Source organism: Schistocerca nitens, chromosome 9, assembly GCF_023898315.1.
Source record: "Schistocerca nitens isolate TAMUIC-IGC-003100 chromosome 9, iqSchNite1.1, whole genome shotgun sequence".
Taxonomy (NCBI): Eukaryota; Metazoa; Arthropoda; class Insecta; order Orthoptera; family Acrididae; genus Schistocerca; species Schistocerca nitens.
Genome location: NC_064622.1, coordinates 253,586,629 through 253,606,137, shown reverse-complemented (window position 1 = coordinate 253,606,137; position 19,509 = coordinate 253,586,629). Strand labels below are relative to the sequence as shown.

The following is a 19,509-nucleotide window of genomic DNA, read 5'->3' as shown; positions in this document are numbered from 1 at the left end:
GGCGTCACCGATACAATGAAATTCATACTTCCAACAGTGATATAAGAACACGGTCCAGTCACATTAATGTGAGAACCTGCCAAAAGCCTGAATAACCACCTTCCGCAACACCGACGTGCCGGAAGAGAGTCGCTGAGGTTCTGGAGGTCCAAGCAGGGATATGGAACGATGCCGACTCCAGTGCTGTGGTCGGCTGCACTAGGTTTCACGGCTGGGGATCCATGGGACGAACAGCCAGATCGATGTGGTCCCACAGATTCTCGACTGCGTTTAGATCTGGTGGGTTCAGTGGCCAGGGCAGTACAGTAAACTCATCCTTGAGCTCACTGAACCACACACACGCAAGCACGCCGCGAGCTGTGCAACGTGTTGCATTGCCCTCCTTGACGAAATCACCCAGCGAATGCCAAGAAAACAACCTCCAGACCATAACGCTTCCTCCTTCGGTCAGACCCCTTCAGACGACTGTTGCAGTGCCGTACATGCCAAAGACATTCTGTGTGATGCGGCATAATAACGTGACGTACTTAAAGGTCCCCTTCGCCACTAAGTGGACGTTCATTTGAGGTAATGGCATGCAAAGTCCAGTCTTCGTGGCCGACGAACAGCAGCCATCATAGGTGCGTGAACCAGTCACTTGCTGCGGAGTCCCACATGCTGCAAAGTCCGCTGAACGATTGTTGAGGAGGCACTGTTGGTACCCTGGTTCATCTGGGCAGTCAGTTCCACAGCAGTTGTACGTCTATTCGCCCGTACACATCTACACAGCCGTCGTTCACCCGTGTCATCTATAGCCGGTGGTGCACCGCAGTTGCCTCGGCGCCAGTTTTGGATAGAGCAGTTTTGCCACGCACGATATACTTTAACTATGGCAGCACATGAACAGTTTAAAAAGTTAGCAGTTTTGGAAATTCTTCCACCAGTGGTCCAAAAGCCACTGAACATACCCTTTTGGACGTCAGATAAATCGCTTCTTTTCCGAATTACGACAACGACTGCACCATTTTCTGCGTCTCCCCGATCCACTTTCTATACCACCCACCACATTACTACCAGTGGTGCCACCTGCCGTCGTTGAGTAGCAATTGCTCGTCAACATCGAACACAGGCATTAGATTAATGTGACTGGACCGTTTATATTGAATAAAATGTAAGATGACTGAGACTATTTGAGTTGACGCCATGATGAAACTGATGGATCAGTATTGACTCAGCCAACCTGTATCACAATATGTCTTCGTTTGGCATATTATGGCCAGAATTCATGATTCGTGGAGTCTAGCTGCCTGGTACAATTGTTTTGATATGACACCATTTCGGCGATTACAATCGGTAACGGTTCAAGAAGGCTAAGTATTTATTTTATTGTCTTAATAAAAAGTGAGAAAAATCTTTATGATAACAGGTCTTGATCGTCAGCTTCGTTGTGGAATGATCAAATTTGCAGATTAGCTGTCTGATCTCCCTAATAGTACAGGTGAATTGCCGGAACAGCTCCTCACATTGGACAGGGTCTCCAGATCAAGAGAACATTGGGACACTAAACAAAAGGAAAATATCAGGTACCGCTGTAGTTGAAGACCTCTTTGCCTGTCTCAAGCAGCTATTGCCAGCAACAATTCAGCTGAATGAAATGAAAATTAAAGTACCTGCAACCGTATCTTTTGCATTTAACCAGTTTCGCTGTTCCATTATATCATATTCAGCCGCCCTGAGCAACGTAAATTGGAAGGAATCCAGTCTCGCTTGCAATTACAACAGGAACCAATAATAAATTGATGAAGGAAGGAATATTGTCGTGACAACCATAGATCTACAGACTCCAGTTATTTAACATTGTCTCCTGTTATGACTGCACACGAGAGTACCTTCGGCCGAATTTTCGTTGATCATGGGGCCTGCAGATGGTGTAATGGAAAATGAAAGTGGTTGTGTAACTAAATGGAACACAAAAGGAACGGCTGCATGTGTTTTACTTTTCATTTCATACTGAACAACTGACGTCCTTTTAACCATCTGCTACAACGACGGACATAGAGAGATCCAGCTGAATGGCCCAAATATTTCGGGAGTCAGGAGAACTGGAATATCTTAGTTGAGAAACTAATCTCACAGGACAAAATATTAGTGACACACGCTGGAGCCGTGGTGTAGAATTGACCCACAAGCGCTCATGTCAGTGTGAGTGTCTGATCATGCGTATATATATATATTGTCGTGGTCTTCAGTCCTGAGACTGGTTTGATGCAGCTCTCCATGCTACTCTATCCTGTGCAAGCTGCTTCATCTCCCAGTACGTACTGCAGCCTACATCCTTCTGAATCTGCTTCATGTATTCATCTCTTGGTCTCCCTCTACGATTTTTACCCTCCTCACTGCCCTCCAATACTAAATTGGTTATCCCTTATATATATATATATATATATATATATATATATATATATATATATATATATATATATATATATGTTGTGTGTGCGGCTCGAGTCATGGGACAACGTTACAGAAAGGCAGAAATCGTTCATTATCGCTATGTGAATGAAGTTGCCCTGTTTGTTGGTGTATTGATGTGGACTGTCCGACGTGTGTGCAAGGAATGGTGTACAGCTCGGGGCCATGTAAGACGAAATAATAACAGTGGTCGTAAAGAGGTGCTAACCGACAAGGACTGAACAAAGGGCACGCCTCGTCAATGGCAGTCGCTTTCAGAACCAATGGGGTTAGCTGGTGCCAATGAAAGTAGGTCCATTCCAGTTTAACCCCGAGCGTACTTTGCGGGGGTTATTGTATTAAACAGAAGTTGGGCACATCAGAAATGCCTATTCTTACAGCAGCAAATAATCCCACACTTTAATGGGACAAACGACAAAGAAACTAGAGTATAGCTGACTGGAGGCTGGTAGTGTGGTCGGGTGAGATTTTGACTGCCTACAAATAATGAAGGCGGTAGAGTACACCGAAAGTACAATGAATCATTTATCCCACAGCTTGTGGAGAGAGTCGTTCAGGCCACAGTTTATCACCTGAGACGATATTGCAGTGCATGTTTTATTCTAAATTACCATGCAAAGTTCCTTTGGACATGCATCCATGTCCTGAGGAACAGGAACTGCGGCAACTACAGTCGTCATAAAATACGTTGAACGTATTCACATTTACGCGTATGAACCACCCTCTGCTGTAGAATGGAATGACGACAACGAAACTTTGTGCCGGACCTCGACTCGAACCCGTATTTCCCGCTTATCGCGAGCGGTAGCCTTACCGTTTGGCCATCTGTACCACGATACCACTATTCACGGCCATACCGAACCCTCCGAATGTCGTCAACGATGTGTCTATAACCTGTATTCGTACATCTGTTATACATATTCCCGTACGGGTGAGACCTTTCTTGTTTCAGAGGAGCCACTTCATGTTTACTGTGACACTCATACTCTCACGTTGACGATGCGAGAAAGAATTTGCGTCGAGATTGAATACCACAGGCTGCAATGCCGCCTTCTCTCGAAGCGACTAACGCGGCTACGGTCGCCGCATGGAACCTCTCCTTGGAGTCCAGGAGCTTGTTTCAGATGAGGCACTTCACGTTTACTGTGACACTCATACCCTCACGTTGACGATGCGAGAAAGAATTTGCGTCGAGATTGAATACCACAGGCTGCAATGCCGCCTTCTCTCGAAGCGACTAACGCGGCTACGGTCGCCGCATGGAACCTCTCCTAGGAGTACAGTAGCTTGTTCCAGATGAGCCACTTCACGTTTACTGTGACACTCGTACCCTCACATTGAAAATCACTTGCCTGGTGTCGGTGGATACATACAATATTGCAATGCCTGTTTAATTCCGAATTATGAAGCAATGCTCCGTTGGATGTGCTTGCATGTCCAGAGGAACAGGCATTGCGGCGAGTAGAGCCGCTATGAAAGATATGAAACGTGTTCGCTGTTGCGAATATGGGCAACCGTCAGCTGTATTACAATAGAAAGACGACAGTGACAATTTGTGCCGTACCAGGACTCGAACCTAGGTTTCCGGCTTACTGCGAGCGGTCGTCTTACCATTTGGTTACCAGGGCACGACTCATGGATAGATCCTCAACCCTGTGTCTGGTACTGGATGTGAATCATGCCTGGATAGCCAAGTGGTAAGGTGACCGTTTTCATTGTCGTCATTCCATTCTACAGATGACGATGGTCCATATTCAACGTTGCGATTTAATGTTATCAGTTCAAGTTAGCGCTTCACTCTATGACTTGGGCCTGCTCGTCCAGGTTACCTTGAATCTGAACTGGGATCTTTATGTCGACGTTTCGCTGACCAAACATTCTCGTTTCAACTGTATCTCCATGAGAAGTGTCCTGAAGACACTTCCAAGATGACAACAGTCGTGTTCTCTGGGCTACAATCGTACGTTCCCAGTTTGAGAAACATTCAAGTAGCCTGCGTCACCTCCAACTTGCCCGCTAAATCACTCGAGTTAATCTCATAGAAATTTTCTGATCCTCTTTGGACCATTGGCTGAAACGCATCACTCAGCTTCCTGAACCTCGATAGCTCTACGAGATCTTGTTTGCAACGAACAGCTTCATCCGGATGTGACATATCTGTAGAGACTTACGGACATTTCTCCTAGTCATATTCAGGCCATTATGATGGACAGGGGGGATTTTATAAGGTGTTGAAATGATATCTTCGTGGGGTGATAAATGTTTTGTACGATGTGCCTATTTGTGGCCGTTTGCAGTATATTTTCACTTCCTTATTTCACTCAAAGAGGTAAGTCAACTACACACGTGACTAATAAGGGGCTATACTATACAAACGCTGAAGCACATGTAATGAATGGGCTGCGTTTGGCATTAAGTATTATTTTGATACAAGTTCAGATTATACATTAAAGTGCTAACGTCACTGACAAAATTAGTGGCTTTGCGAAATAATGGTACGTTAGAAGCTGGTCACTCAGCGTGGGAAAGCGATACATACATTACCTAATCAAAAGTATGTAAGACCGGACTGACCAGTAGACAACTTGATAGGTGGAGCCAACCAATATAAAATTCAGTATTGTGTTGCGAGTAGAGAGCAGTAATAGCAGAACGTGTCGGTCAGGAAAGCTCAAAGACCTCAAACGTAGTCACTTCATGGCAAGTTAGCAACAGATCCATCAGAGACATTTCAGCCTTCCTAAACCTAACAAAAACGACTTTTGGAGATATAATTATGAAGTGAAAAGGCAAAGGAACAACTATAAACCTGATGTACTGACAGACAATAGGCGTCCAGCATTGATGAGAGTCGTTGTAAAAAAATTGCATGAAATCGGTGGAAGGACTCATTCCAGATACCAGCAGTCCAGCCGACATAATGACTCTGCGTAGTCATCTGAAAAGAATGAATTACAGTAGTCTAGCAGTTCTCTTGTGGACCCAATGCTAAGCGACGCTTGATTTAAAAAGCGACGCTAGTGACATGGATGACTGGGCACGAGTGCCCGCATCTCGTGGTCGTGCGGTAGCGTTCTCGCTTCCCACGCCCGGGTTCCCGGGTTCGATTCCCGGCGGGGTCAGGGATTTTCTCTGCCTCGTGATGGCTGGGTGTTGTGTGATGTCCTTAGGTTAGTTAGGTTTAAGTAGTTCTAAGTTCTAGGGGACTGATGACCATAGATGTTAAGTCCCATGGTGCTCAGAGCCATTTGAACCATTTGACTGGGCACGAGTGATACGGAGTGGTTAATCACACTACAGACTATGGCTATCCGATTTGGGTTTGGCCAAAGAACGTAACTGCCATCACGCGTAGTGTCAAATGTGAAGTACGGGGGAAGTATTTTTCGTGATTTAAGATGTCGTGCTCATACAGCGCTTAAGAAAACGCTTTAATGAAGAAGCATGTAAACACATTCTACAGCACTATGTAATGCGTACAGGACAGAACCAGTTCGGTGACGATAATTGTTTATTTCAGCATGTCAGCGCATCCTCTCTTAAATACTCACCCTTGAGGGAACGGTCTGTGAAAAATAACATACTTGAAATCGGCTATCCTGTCTTGAGTCTCGGACTGAAACTAATGGAACGCCTTTGAGATAAGTTAGAATGTCGGCTTCGCTCCAGACTCCGGCGTCAAGTATGCCTTCTCTGGATTTGGGTCTTCATTAAGAACGGTCTGCCAATCCTTGACAGACACTGACTCCTCACTGAAAGTGTCCCCAGCCATCTCAAAGGCGAAAGGTAGACACACGTAATATTAAAGTCTACTAATAGGTGTCTGGATACTTTTGATCAGAAAATTAAGGTGTTAATATTTTATACGAATGTGTCAGTGGCTGAGGCGGGGGATGTCGGGTGGAGCTATTTTCTGAGGGGTCGCGATTATATTATTCTTACAATGAACAAGTATGTCAACGCGTAAATGTGCCCCTGAGGTCCAAAATTGTGGGACAAGGTTTACAGGAAAATAACTACAAGATGCACTCACTAAGACTTGAGCGTAGGGACTCTACCTCGTTACACATAACATTCAATCATGGGCACAGTTTCCCCTTAGAGTTGTGAAAATCAGTAGAAGTGTGGAGCCCAATGGAGGTCAACAGTGCTCAGTAGATATCGCACAACGGCGGAATTTTACCTTTATCGATAGACCCTAACAATCCTTCAGCGCCGGCCGGGGTGGCCGAGCGGTTCTAGGCGCTACAATCTGGAACAGCGTGACCGCTACGGTCGTAGGTTCGAATCCTGCCTCGGGCATGGATGTGAGTGATGTCCTTGGGTTAGTTAGGTTTAAGTAGTTCTAAGTTCTAGGCGACTGATGACCTCAGAAGTTAAGTCGCATAGTGCTCAGAGCCAATCCTTCAGCGTGATAGTGTCTGCACATTTATAGCTGTCATTACTGTATCCAAACAGAGCTCTCCCAGTGATGAATGTATGTTGTCCGATGAAGGAAAGTTTTCATTATTTTCAGAGCTGCAATTCTTCGCATAAAGTTACTCCTCCTCCAATGTTTACTCCTCATCTTGTAGCTCTTAAGCAGTTTCTGCAAAATAAACTTTCATATATACTCCAAATTAGGTCATGGTCCATCAGTTTTCTATGGTGGAGATTTGAACTTTACACTTTATCAACAATGATGCCAGGCAGCACGGTAATGGCTAGGTCACTGCTGCACTAGTACGTGGTCCGAAAATCGATAAAGTTGCTGGCCTAGAAAATTTTAACAGCCATAACGTCATAGCTTATCGGAAATTTCAGATCACAGAGGTGTACAATAGAGATAGGGGTAATTCGTATTACTTGTCGTCGATGCCTTTGGTTATCAGGACCACAAATCATCGTAAAATAAATGAATCGGAATATTTGTCAGTGTGGGTCAAAGGTGTTGACCACTGTAAAAAAATTAAACTCGTGGGTAATCTAACAACTCAGGGCTTCTATAACAAATTCTTTCCAGGTGGACTGAGGGGAATGGGTTTTCGGCAGTTGTTATGTATAAACAACCACAGGAGGGATGTTGACTGGAGCTCTACTGTTTGGCAGGTGGTTCTGGCGATTGTTGCGTCCTGCGCTGTGGCTCAGCGCGGTCCGCTGAGGGGTCAGCCGCAGGCGCTGCCGCAGTACCCTGAGGATGACGGGGCGCAGCCGCAACCCTTCTCGGCCCCGCAGCCGTCTCCCCGAGCCATCGGCCAGCCACAGCCGGACCCGCGCCCGAGAGATGAGCGCTACACCACGCCCATCCCCATCGTGCGCTTCGACAAGGAGCAGAGTGCCGACGGCAGTTACAAGACTAGGTAGGTCCCCATCCCTCCCTACACCTTCCGAACACGTATCCACTGTATTATATGTGAATAACAGGAAGACTGTCCAAAGTAAAGGGTTCTCTTTCGGCCCTTAAAGTTAAGTAAATATAATTTGCAATGAAACGCTTGCAGGGATATCTTTGTTTAAGTTGTTGCTAAAATCCACCTTCTTCCTTTCGTAACTATCGAAAGGGTTTCAGTGATATTACGTTAGACGGAGACCATCCGAAATTCTTACAAGCTTTTGCTTGGGGGTTCATCGGTCTTCTGACTGGTCTGAAGCGGCCAGTCATGAATTTCTCTTCTGTGCCGACCTACGTCCTCATTTATTTGCTGGATGTATTCCAATGCTCTGCCTTCCTCTACAGTTTTTGCCCTCTACAGCTCTGTCTAGTACCACAGAAGTAATTCCCTGATGTTTTAACAGATGTCCTATCATCATATCCCTTCTCCTTGTCAGTGTTTTCCACTTATTCTTTTCCTCTCAGATTATGCACAGAACTTCCTCATTTCTTACCTTATCAGTCCACCTAATTTTCAACATTCGTCTACAGCGCAAAGTCTCAAATGCTTCTGGTCTCTTCTGTTTCGGTTTCCCCACAGTCTATGATTGACTACCATACAATGCTGTGCTCCACACGTACATTCTCAGAAAGTTTTTTCCTCAAATTAAGACCTATCTTTGATACTAGTAGACTTCTCTTGCCAGGAATGCCCTTTTTGCCAGTGGTAGTCTGCATTTGATGTCCTCCTTACTCCGCCCGTCGTTGGTTATTTTGCTGCCTAGGTAACAGAATTCCTGAACTTGATCAACTTTGTCACCATCAGTCCTGATGTTAAGTCTCTCACTGTTTTAATTTCTGCTACTTCTCATTACTTTCATCTTTCTTCGACGTACTCTAAATCCATATTCAGCAATCATTAGATTGTTCATTCTACTCAGCGAATCATATAATTCTTCTTCACTTTCCCTCAAGATAGCAATGTCATCAGCGAATGCTATCATTGATATCCTTTCACTCCTGAACCTTACTTTTAATTCTGTCATTGCTCCTTAGATGTACAGAATGAACAGTAGGGGGGAAAGACTACACCCCTATCTTACACCGCCGGGCGCGGTGGTCTAGCGGTTCTAGGCGCTCAGTCCGGAACCGCGCGACTGCTACGGTCGCAGGTTCGAATCCTGCCTCGGGCATGGATGTGTGTGATGTCCTTAGGTTAGCTAGGTTTAACTAGATCTAAGTTCTAGGGGATTAATGACCTCAGAACTTGAGTCCCATAGTGCTCAGAGCCATTTGAACCATTTGTCTTACACCATTGTTAACCGGAGCGCTTCGTTCTTGGTTGTCCACTCTTATTATTCCCTCTTGGCTCACTATACCTGAACAAGCGTACCAGCTACTAACAACAGGCTTCACAACTAGACTAAAATCTTGCCCCGAGTTTCCTGTCATACATTTCACAATTTGAAAGATATGTCGACGAACTAATACCAAGAATTTGGAACTTCGTCATTTATGTTTGCTTCGATGCTCTCTCGTCGGTATACTACCTACAAAAACAGGTACCCATGTTTGAATCTATGGGGAGCGTATATGTGTGTTCCGCGAATATTCCGCTACTGAATAAAAATTTTCGTTACATGGTCACTTAAGAACACAGAAAAGGATTTTCTCGAACCTCAGATTGAAATATATAATTCCACTATGTTATTACATAACTTTCCCACGGAATATAACGAATGATTAAGCTCATTTAATCATGCGGAGGCTATGAAGCTCTTGAATCTGTGAGTACTGCATCAGCCCTGTGCACAACGAGAACACTATAACCGTGACATTAAGAGTTGAGGAATACAGTGTGCTACATTTATTATTTGCGGGTCACCTAACCATGGAAAGGTTATGAGGCTGTAAGGTAATCTCGAAATCTAAATGAAGACGTAGAGTAACATATCTATGTCCTCTTAATGATTGAAATAATTGACATAACATTTACTCAGAGTATAATTCTCTAAAAGCCTAAATGAAATCACAAATTTACGCAAAGACATATTGTAGCCAATTAAACAACATAAATTGCTTGGCAAAGGAAGAAAGTAAAGAACTGCTTAGAATATAAATCGTGCTACTGCAGTTCCGACATGAATATTTCCCTACAAATCAGCTACCATGTGCTGGTCAACAGCAGATGGTGGTCGGGGGACGAATCATCCGGAATCTTAGTTCCAACCGTCAACTGCACACGTTCCAAAAATAACTCTCAATAGAGTGGATGACCTAATATTGTTGCCAATGTGATGAACGAAAATATCGCTTGTTTTGCGGAAACATGATAACGCAGCATGAATTTTCCAGTCTTGGTGTAGAAAATCCAGATTAAGAAAAATGAGATTGGTACTCATCCGGAGCAGCAAGTCCTAGATTGGTGTAGGGCAATGCATTCAAGTGGGTACACCAAATTTTGGAGCAATAGCAACTGACTTTCCCACACTGGTCAGCTGGCACATGACATGCCGCCGTTTGATGTACATACAGAAAAGGCATAAACATCGTCCTGTATTCTCTGGGGGGCGTCTGTGATGGTCCTCTGCTATCAACAAGTGAGACTCCGACTCTGCCAACAAAAGCACGGAGCAGGCCAAAGACGAACTTCTACGAAAGCTGCCTCATTCCCTAGCGATTCCGCCCCTTCTACGAGACTCGCCGACTGTCTCCTGCCGACAAACTGGACCCGAGAGCTCAGTGGGAGTGCATCTTCCTGTCGCAATGTGTTCCTATCATGTCCACATGTCCACTACACTGTATAAAATAACCACGAAATAGTGGTGTAAAATGAAATAGTACTGCATAGTGGTATTTGACAGTCATGTAACAAGATATAATGGTTTGTCCTGAGAAACAGGTGTTGTAATTAGTTCACACAAAGGCATTTTTATTTATTTATTTTATAATCAACGGCGCTGCATTACTATGCGCTCTAGTAAACTGTAAGCAGATGTAACTTCTAGAGATAAACGGTAGTGGAACAACAGTCACTGGTCAGTCACTGAAGGGACACATATTCTGTCGAACCTGGGGTTAACCAGTGTCCAGTTCCCTTGTGCGACCATGCGTCAGTTCATGGAAATGAGCTATGAGCACGTAATGAACATTTGACACTCATTTCAACTGCTAAATATAAAGTTTATTGGTAAATTCCAATTATTTGGGGGAGTGGAAGCTCTAGACACCATTGTTTTTGCACGTATGTTTTGGCTTTCGCGACAAATAATCGCCAGATATAGGCCCTATTGCGGGGTAGATTGTCTTGGATGACCTCGTGTTGGCCTCCGATGTGTATTACCTGCTTCAAAGTATCTTTGATTCTGTTGTGCTAAACAAGGAATAGCGAAACTCTGTTAAATTACTTCGTAATTTTTGCCGAGAGACTAGCCACAACGAAAGTATAGCAATTACAGAGTTTAAGTCCAAGCCACATTGTTTTTATATACATGTAGCACTGCTCTGGTTCCTGTACCAGTAGAAATCTATTTTTCAACGATTGTCTTTTGTTTTTCTAATTGTACTTCACCTTCGCATACCACAGCCGAGTTTGAGTACCTGCCAAAACATTGTCTCTACTGGTAGCGAATGACCATCTTCGTCATTGCATACAACAATTCTCTTTCCCCTTTCCTATCTCCAAAACAGAGAACCGTTTTATAAGAGTGCTTTCTGATATTAGTTCTAGAATATTCTATACATCAAACATTTGCTTTTTGGACAACTACTCTCCAAAGCAGTCATAAATGTGATTCGCCTTTACGAAGAATTCTCTTTAAAAAATAATGCAAAGTGCTAACATAATAATAAACTCAAAACAAGCTATACAAATGTGTTAACAGTTTAGCACTTGTAAGGAGGGGTAAGATACATAAAAACACTGTTAAAAACACAGGGGGGATATGAAACATGGAGAAGACCAGATGATTAAATCATGAAATAAAATTCTGGATTGTAATCCGTATGTAAAGACGAAGAGTAGTTTGAAGTAGGAGATAATCATCCGCATGAATTAGTAAGTTAGGACACGGGCTTTTGAAGTTCGGGAAATGATATGCTCTTTCAGTTCTCTGATGATATAGATACTGCAATAAAGAATAACACACTAGCTTATTCAACTGAGGACGACTGAACGTCACTAAAAAAGGGAATCATGGAAGCCAGCCACACAAATACATGTTTAAGAAAGGAAATCATGAAGAAATTGCAAGTAAAAAGAAAATAAAATAATGGGCGAAAGAAGGAAGTACAGGTATGTTCAAGAAAAATGAAGGATTAATAATTACATTATGTGTTGAGATTAAGCCGAAGAAGTATATAAGTAAGGGAGAGTAGCGAAAGTGAAATAAATTTCACACGAAAATTGGTGACGGCGAGTTAGACAAAATTAAGTTCTGCTACCTTCAGAGCAATATACCACAACGGACGTAATAAGGATGGCGTAAAATCAAACTAATACAGGAAATAAATAAGAAGTCAAAGAAGCTTAAACAATATTACAACAGGAACAATTTGAGGAAATCGAAAAGGAAATGGTCATTGCTAGAACGGAATCAGATGAAGAAAAGTCGAGAAAATTTTTCTGGTATGGTAAAAGCTAACGTGAAAAACATTAAGAATGCAAAAGTACTTTCGCTTGTGGATGCAATGCAGAAATCAGACATGTGGGAAAGGGAAACTAAGAGCGTTGGCGAGGGAGAGGAGCTGTCTGATGACCTGATGGAATAAGGAACGTGACAAAGTTCTTGGCAGATTAAAACTGTGTACAGGACCGAGACTCGAACTCGGGACCTCTGCATTTCGCGGGCAAGTGCTCTACCAACTGAGCTACCCAAGCACGACTCATGCCCCCTCCTCACAGCTTTACTTCTGCCAGTACCTCGTCTCCTACCTTCCAAACTTTACAGAAGCTCTCCTGCGAAGAAAAGCTGTCAGGACCGGTCGTGAGTCGTGCTTGGGTAGCTCAGTTGGTAGAGCACTTGCCCGCGAAAGGCAAAGGTCCTGATATCGAGTCTTGGTCCAGTACAAAGTTTTAATCTGCCAGGAGGTTTGAAACGTCCCCTTTGAACAATTATACAAGACTGTGCTTATCCTGACACACAATATTTTTAGCGCAACGCAATCTGACTTTCAAAAATCCCTACAAAAGAATGGCCCTGACTATCATTAACCTATCCCTTTCACAAATCACTTACCTCACAAAAATCTTCGTTACTCGAACTACTGCAATACAGCGAGCGCCACTACTGCTAGCTAAATAAAAGATTCAAACTACGGAAGGCACTAACTACTGATAGGCATAGTTAGCAAATGAAAGATTTTAATAGAGAACAAACAATGTATTTACCTTAATAGTGTTGAAAAATCATAATATACATAGTTCATGACATCCAGTCTTACAAATTTCAAAACTCCGCCATATCTCTCCCCACATCCACCACTGCTGGCGGCTCACCTCCAACTGCGCAACGCTACGCGCTGTTAACGTCCAGCTGCCCAACACTACAATAGCCGACAACAATGCAAACCAGCCAGTGATTTTCATACAGAGCGCTACGTAACGTTGCCAGTAAGAAAACATAAACAGCCTACTAACAAGTTTCATATCAGCGCACACTCCGCTGCAGAGTGAATATCTCATTAAGGAACATGTGTCGATCTAGAGCAGTGGTGATCAACCTGGTACCTTACGATCAATGTGCGCTCCAGTTTTCATGGCGGGTGGTAGACGGTTAAGGCATATAAGTATTTTCTTTAGCTTATCACGAAATTTTTAAAGAAAAGAATATTTAGTAAGTAAATACTATTATAAGTTTTAAATCATAAATTGTATGTGAAGTTACTTACTTACTTTATAAATCACCTTTATTCGTGATCTTGCGGGCGGTTAGAAAATTTTTGTACTAACAGAGATACAAAGGCGGGCGGTAGGTACAACGAGTTTACTGCTCCTGATCCAGAGGGCGCAGCGATTCCATATTATGATTTTACAGAGCACAATACGATTCCGGGACATTTCTTCTGTACTCCATTGAGAGAAATGCCAACCACAAGACTATAGAATTTACTATGTAGAGTTTAAGAGACTAGAGGCATATCATCAGATCTCCAAAAAAAATGTTCAAATGTGTGTGAAATCTTATGGGACTTAAGCTTAAGCTTACACACTACTTAAACTAAATTATGCTAAGGACAAACACACACACCCATGCCCGAGGGAGGACTCGAACCTCCGCCGGGACCAGCCGCACAGATCAGATCTCCTACAGTGAAGATAGCAAGGACAGGGAACAGTGAGAACTATGGCACTATGTGCTTAAAACATCATTCATTCAACAGCAATATGCAAAAGAATGGAAAAATGGTTTGGCTTTAGGAATGATAAAGGCACCGAACAGTCGTTTTAGCGGCTTGATTTGTAACGGATACAAAATTTGTGAATAACCAAGGTACTATCGATGTAGATATTGCGTTCGAAAATTGAAAATCGTTCTCGATGTTTGGAATTATGAGTAGTGTAGGATTAAGCTATACGGAAAGAGGTAATACAAAAACGTACAGGTACTGGAGGGAGCAATAAGAGTGCGAAACCAGCAACGTAGTCCATCGATGAAAAAGTTTGTAATTCAAGTATGTATTCCTTTTCACCTACTGATCAGTCTGTACTTCGAAGAAGCTTAGCGGGGATAAAAGTTCAAAAGTGGAATTAAAATTCGGGGTGAAAGGATGTCGGTGACAAGATCCGCCGATGGTAGTGCCGTCCTCAGGAAAATGAAGAATTACAAGATGTGGTGTACAAAATGAGCAGACTAATGATCATATCAGGAGTCGAGATAAATCCGAAGATTGGCGATAAACTTGACATCAAAACTGGTGACCACGAGTTAGACGAAGAACAGAAGTAGCAATGAGGACTGAAAATCAGCCTAGTACTGGCAGTAAAAGTATCCTAGACAAATGGAATCTAATAGTATCAGACATAGACCTTAATTCAAGAAATTTCTGAGAACGTAAGTTTGGAGCACGGTATTGTACGATAGTGAGACGTGGACTATGGGAAATCCTGAAAATAAAAGAAACTAGGTGCCTAACATGTGGTGCGCTAGGAGAATATTGATAGATGAACAGTAAGACAACGAATGAGAAGATTCTCCCCAGAATCAGCGAAGAAACGAACAATGTAATAAAATTGACAAGGAAAAAAAATTATAGTGCGTTTATTGCGACTTCAGGGAATAACTTCCACGGCACTAGAAGTAGCTGCAGAAGGTATCATATCGAACATTCCACAGGTAAATGGGGAAGTACGGTGCAAACACTACTTAATTACAAAGAAGCTAGCAGAAGAGAGCAGCTCACAGCAGTCTGTATCAAAGCAGTCTATAAGTATACATATAAAAATATCCAGTGATCTGTTCCCAAAAGTGTAATCAGAAAATAGTGGAACTGTTCACTTGCTTCTACGATATTTACGTTCAAGTGTAACTGCCAGTGCCTGTACCACTCATCGATCCTCTGGAGTTTTACAAGCAATTTACATAAGTCTTCTGCCTCTGTAGCCTTCCTGCGGACAACAGCATCGTTCGCGAACAAATTCACGAGGCCTTCAACGATATCCACACTAACACTACCTTCGGAGTATTCCCGAAGTAAGCTTTACATTTGTTGATTTATCAGGTGTAACCATGCATACTATCTCTGATTGATCCTGAACGAACTACCTACAGCTGTGTTGCACACCCTAGCATTTGTTGCTGCGTAGCAGCATCTGTTTCTAAAAATTTGTGGATATTACATCGTAACCTGAGGAACGCTCGATGGTAGTTTCCACAGGCGAAGTAAAATAGAGGTCAAAGAGTGTATTTTCCATAATATATACACAAATAGTAATTTACATGTGTTACTTGATAGGCGCGAAGGTCCTCATAACTATACAGCATGACAACGAAGTGAAACTCCGATGTGGGGAGAAGGAGCCGTAATGAAACTTCACGGTTTGAGAGGATTTGTAATGTCATTTCAGTGACCAATAAAACGAGACAAGGACTTAGCAGTGTAAGCCCACGTATCGATACGAAGTTCCTCTCTGACCAGGATGCATGCACTGGTTTGGATAGGAAGGGTAACAAAGCCGTTTTATCGTCTGCTGAGGCAAGTTGGCTCTACACTTTTGGAATGGGTAGTTGATATCCTGGATACTGACACAGTTTCGGGTTGGACGTTGAGCTGCTTCCACACATATACTGTCGCCGACCGATCTTATGGGCCGCAGGCGTAACACAAAAGCATGTCGACAGTTCATATAGTCATGTTTCACGTGTGTAAAAGCATTATCCTGTTGAAAAGCATGATAGGTGATAAACCTCCCCATAGATCGGTATCACGCGAGTGACAATGGTCATCTGGAGTAGAGCTGAACCTCCAATAATCGCTGAACACAATGCAACGGTCCAGTGTTTCCCAGTCAAGGAACCAGACCGAACGCAGCTGTGTGTGTTGTAGTGTTAAAGGCTACTTACGCGTAGAATTCTATTCCCATTATACGGCAGCCGGTAGTCTTCCACCAATGGTGTGGAACAGTAGGATAATAAAGAACGTTGCAGGGTGAACATAGCTGCTCTTGGATGACCAATGAAAATGTGAATGGGCTAAGTTGTTCTTGGCGGAAAATACGGTGATTCACCCTTGCTGTGGTCAGACTTGATCGACCAGAAAGCTGACAACGAGTATGCCTGCCTCCAAGTTCCCATGAAGTCTAACATCTAGCCACTGTACCATACGAACGCCCCGAAACCTGATGCAGCACAGTTAGACTATCTGGTCAAATGGAGACCCACAATAATACGCCTTTCACTCTGTCACCTACTCATATATCTGTCTTTCATGTGAACCTTCTCACCTCCCTTACACAATGTACTAGGCCTACTAATAACACCAAACACGAAGAACCGTAATGCACTGTGGTGACTGTTCTACTTGTCACGGAAAATCACAACTATTTAGATTCCTACCGATTGTGAGTACCGGTTCACATTTACATTGCCATCCGGCTATGTCTTTAGTTGTTTCACTTCTTTTGTGAGGCAGTGTTTTTCACTACCTAACTGTATATCATCTTCGATCTGACACAGCCATTTAACTGACGCTACGGGAAACTGTCAAAGTAGCTTAGATCAAGAGTAAATCCGGTCCCCAGAAAAGCCGGAAATAGCTTCAGAAGCACTTCGGGTACGCTACGTACTTCTGCAGTTTCACTCGTGTACTTAGCTGCTGAATATTGAACTCCTTGCTGGGAGAACAGCACACATACATCAGATCTACTCGCACTCTGTGTTTGCCTGTTCTATACTCCTGGATCTCAGATGACCTCCCGCTGTGTAAATTTTCAAGATTACAGACTCACATAAGAAATTTCTAAGTAATACGTTCCGGAATTCACCAGCTATATCCGTGAAGTCAAGCCAGCCACCTTGGCCACTTAACAGGTTACTTTTTCCATGTCTCCGAGAAGTGATATGAACGTCCACTCACAGCACACACACCTAAGGACGAAGGCTGCTGCCGGGTTTCATCGCCCATCACGAATAGTCGACTCTCAACCGCATCCTCTTGATACTAGGGACAAGTAGCCACATACAGAGGAAGTGGGATTAATCTGAAAGTATTGCTTGTTACTGTGGTACATAGGCAAAGACTATAGGATATATCGTGGAGAAGTGCCCTCTGAATGACCTGCAGGAGGTAACACCTGCGATCTTGTTGTCATATATAAGTATTAATTTTTAAGTCTTAATTTGAGTATATTCATGTGTATAAGTTCTGGGACCCTATACAATAATGATAATGAATCTGTTGACTCTGTATCGTTAAGAAGTAGGTGTTGTGTTCTATCTCCAACGAAGTCATGAATCCAATCATTCTGCGGGATCAGTGGAATACAACCAGTTTAATGAAGGCAGGGGTAAAATATAGGGAGCGGTAGGCTATTTACAATTTGCACAGAAACCATCTACATCTACATCTACATCCATACTCCGCAAGCCACCTGACGGTGTGTGGCGGAGGGTACCCTAAGTACCTCTATCGGTTCTCCCTTCTATTCCAGTCTCGTATTGTTCGTGGAAAGAACCAGATGGCAGTTGTAAGAGTCGAGGGGCATGAAAGGAAAGCAGTGGTTGGGAAGGGAGTGAGACAGGCCTGTAGCCTCTACCCGATGTTATAAAATCTGTATATTGAGCAAGCAGTAAAGGAAAATTCGGAGTAGGTATTAATATCCATGGAGAAGAAAATAAAACTTTAAGGTGTGTGGCGGAGGGTACCCTAAGTACCTCTGTCGGTTCTCCCTTCTATTCCAGTCTCGTATTGTTCGTGGAAAGAACCAGATGGCAGTTATAAGAGTCGAGGGGCATGAAAGGAAAGCAGTGGTTGGGAAGGGAGTGAGACAGGCCTGTAGCCTCTACCCGATGTTATTCAATCTGTATATTGAGCAAGCAGTAAAGGAAAATTCGGAGTAGGTATTAATATCCATGGAGAAGAAATTAAAACTTTAAGGTTCGCCGATGACATTGTAATTCTGTCAGAGACAGCAGAGAACTTGGAAGAGCAGTTGAACGGAATAGACAGTGTCTTGAAAGGAGGATATAAGATGAACATCAACCAAAGCAAAACGGGGCCAATGGAATGTACTCGAGTTAACTCGGATGATGCTGAGAGAATTAGATTAGGAAATGAGACACTTAAAGTAGTAAAGGAGTTTTGCTATTTGGGGAGCAAAATAACTGATGATGGTCGAAGTAGAGAGGATATAAAATGTAGACTGGCAGTGGCAAAGAAAGCATTTCTGAAGGAGAGAAATTTGTTAACATCAAGTATAGCTTTAAGTGTCAGGGCCGGCCGGTGTGGCCGTGCGGTTAAAGGCGCTTCAGTCTGGAACCGCGTGACCGCTACGGTCGCAGGTTCGAATCCTGCCTCGGGCATGGATGTGTGTGATGTCTTTAGGTTAGTTAGGTTTAATTAGTTCTAAGTTCTAGGCGACTGATGACCTCAGAAGTTAAGTCGCATAGTGCTCAGAGCCATTTGAACCATTTTTTTAAGTGTCAGGAAGTCGTTTGTGAAAGTATTTGTGTGGAGTGTAGCCATGTATGGAAGTGAAAAATGGACGATAAATAGTTTGGAAAAGAAGAGAATAGAAGCTTTCGAAATGGGGTGCTACAGAAGAATGCTGAAGATTAGATGGGTAGATCACATAACTAATGAGGAGGTATTGAATAGAATTGGGGAGAAGAGGAGTTTGTGGCACAACTTGACTAGAAGAAGGTATCGGTTGGTAGGACATGTTAAGAGGCTCTGAGGACTATGGGACTTAACTTGTGAGGTCATCAGTCCTCAATAACTTAGAACAAATTAAATCTAACTAATCTAAGGACATCACATACATCCATGCCCGAGGCAGGATTCGAACCGTAGCAGGAGCGCAGTTACGGACTGAAGCGCCTAGAACCGCTCGGCCAAACCGGCCGGCTAGGACATGTTCCGAGGCATCAAGGCATCATAATTTTAGTATTGGAGGGCAGCGTGGAGGGCATAAATCGTAGAGGGAGACCAATATATGAATACACTAAGCCGATTCAGAAGGATGTAGGCTACAGTACGTACTGGGAGATGCA

At 43.3% G+C, this 19,509-nt stretch overlaps 1 protein-coding gene across 1 annotated transcript in view; it reads left to right on the top strand.

The window, feature by feature from the left end:
- LOC126203074 (endocuticle structural glycoprotein SgAbd-8) overlaps positions 1-19,509 on the top strand; it is a 45,271-nt gene that overhangs the window by 7,605 nt on the left and 18,157 nt on the right. The window contains exon 2 of the mRNA XM_049937312.1: positions 7,540-7,790. Coding sequence (XP_049793269.1) covers positions 7,540-7,790 — 251 coding nt within the window. The remainder of the gene's footprint in view (positions 1-7,539; positions 7,791-19,509) is intronic.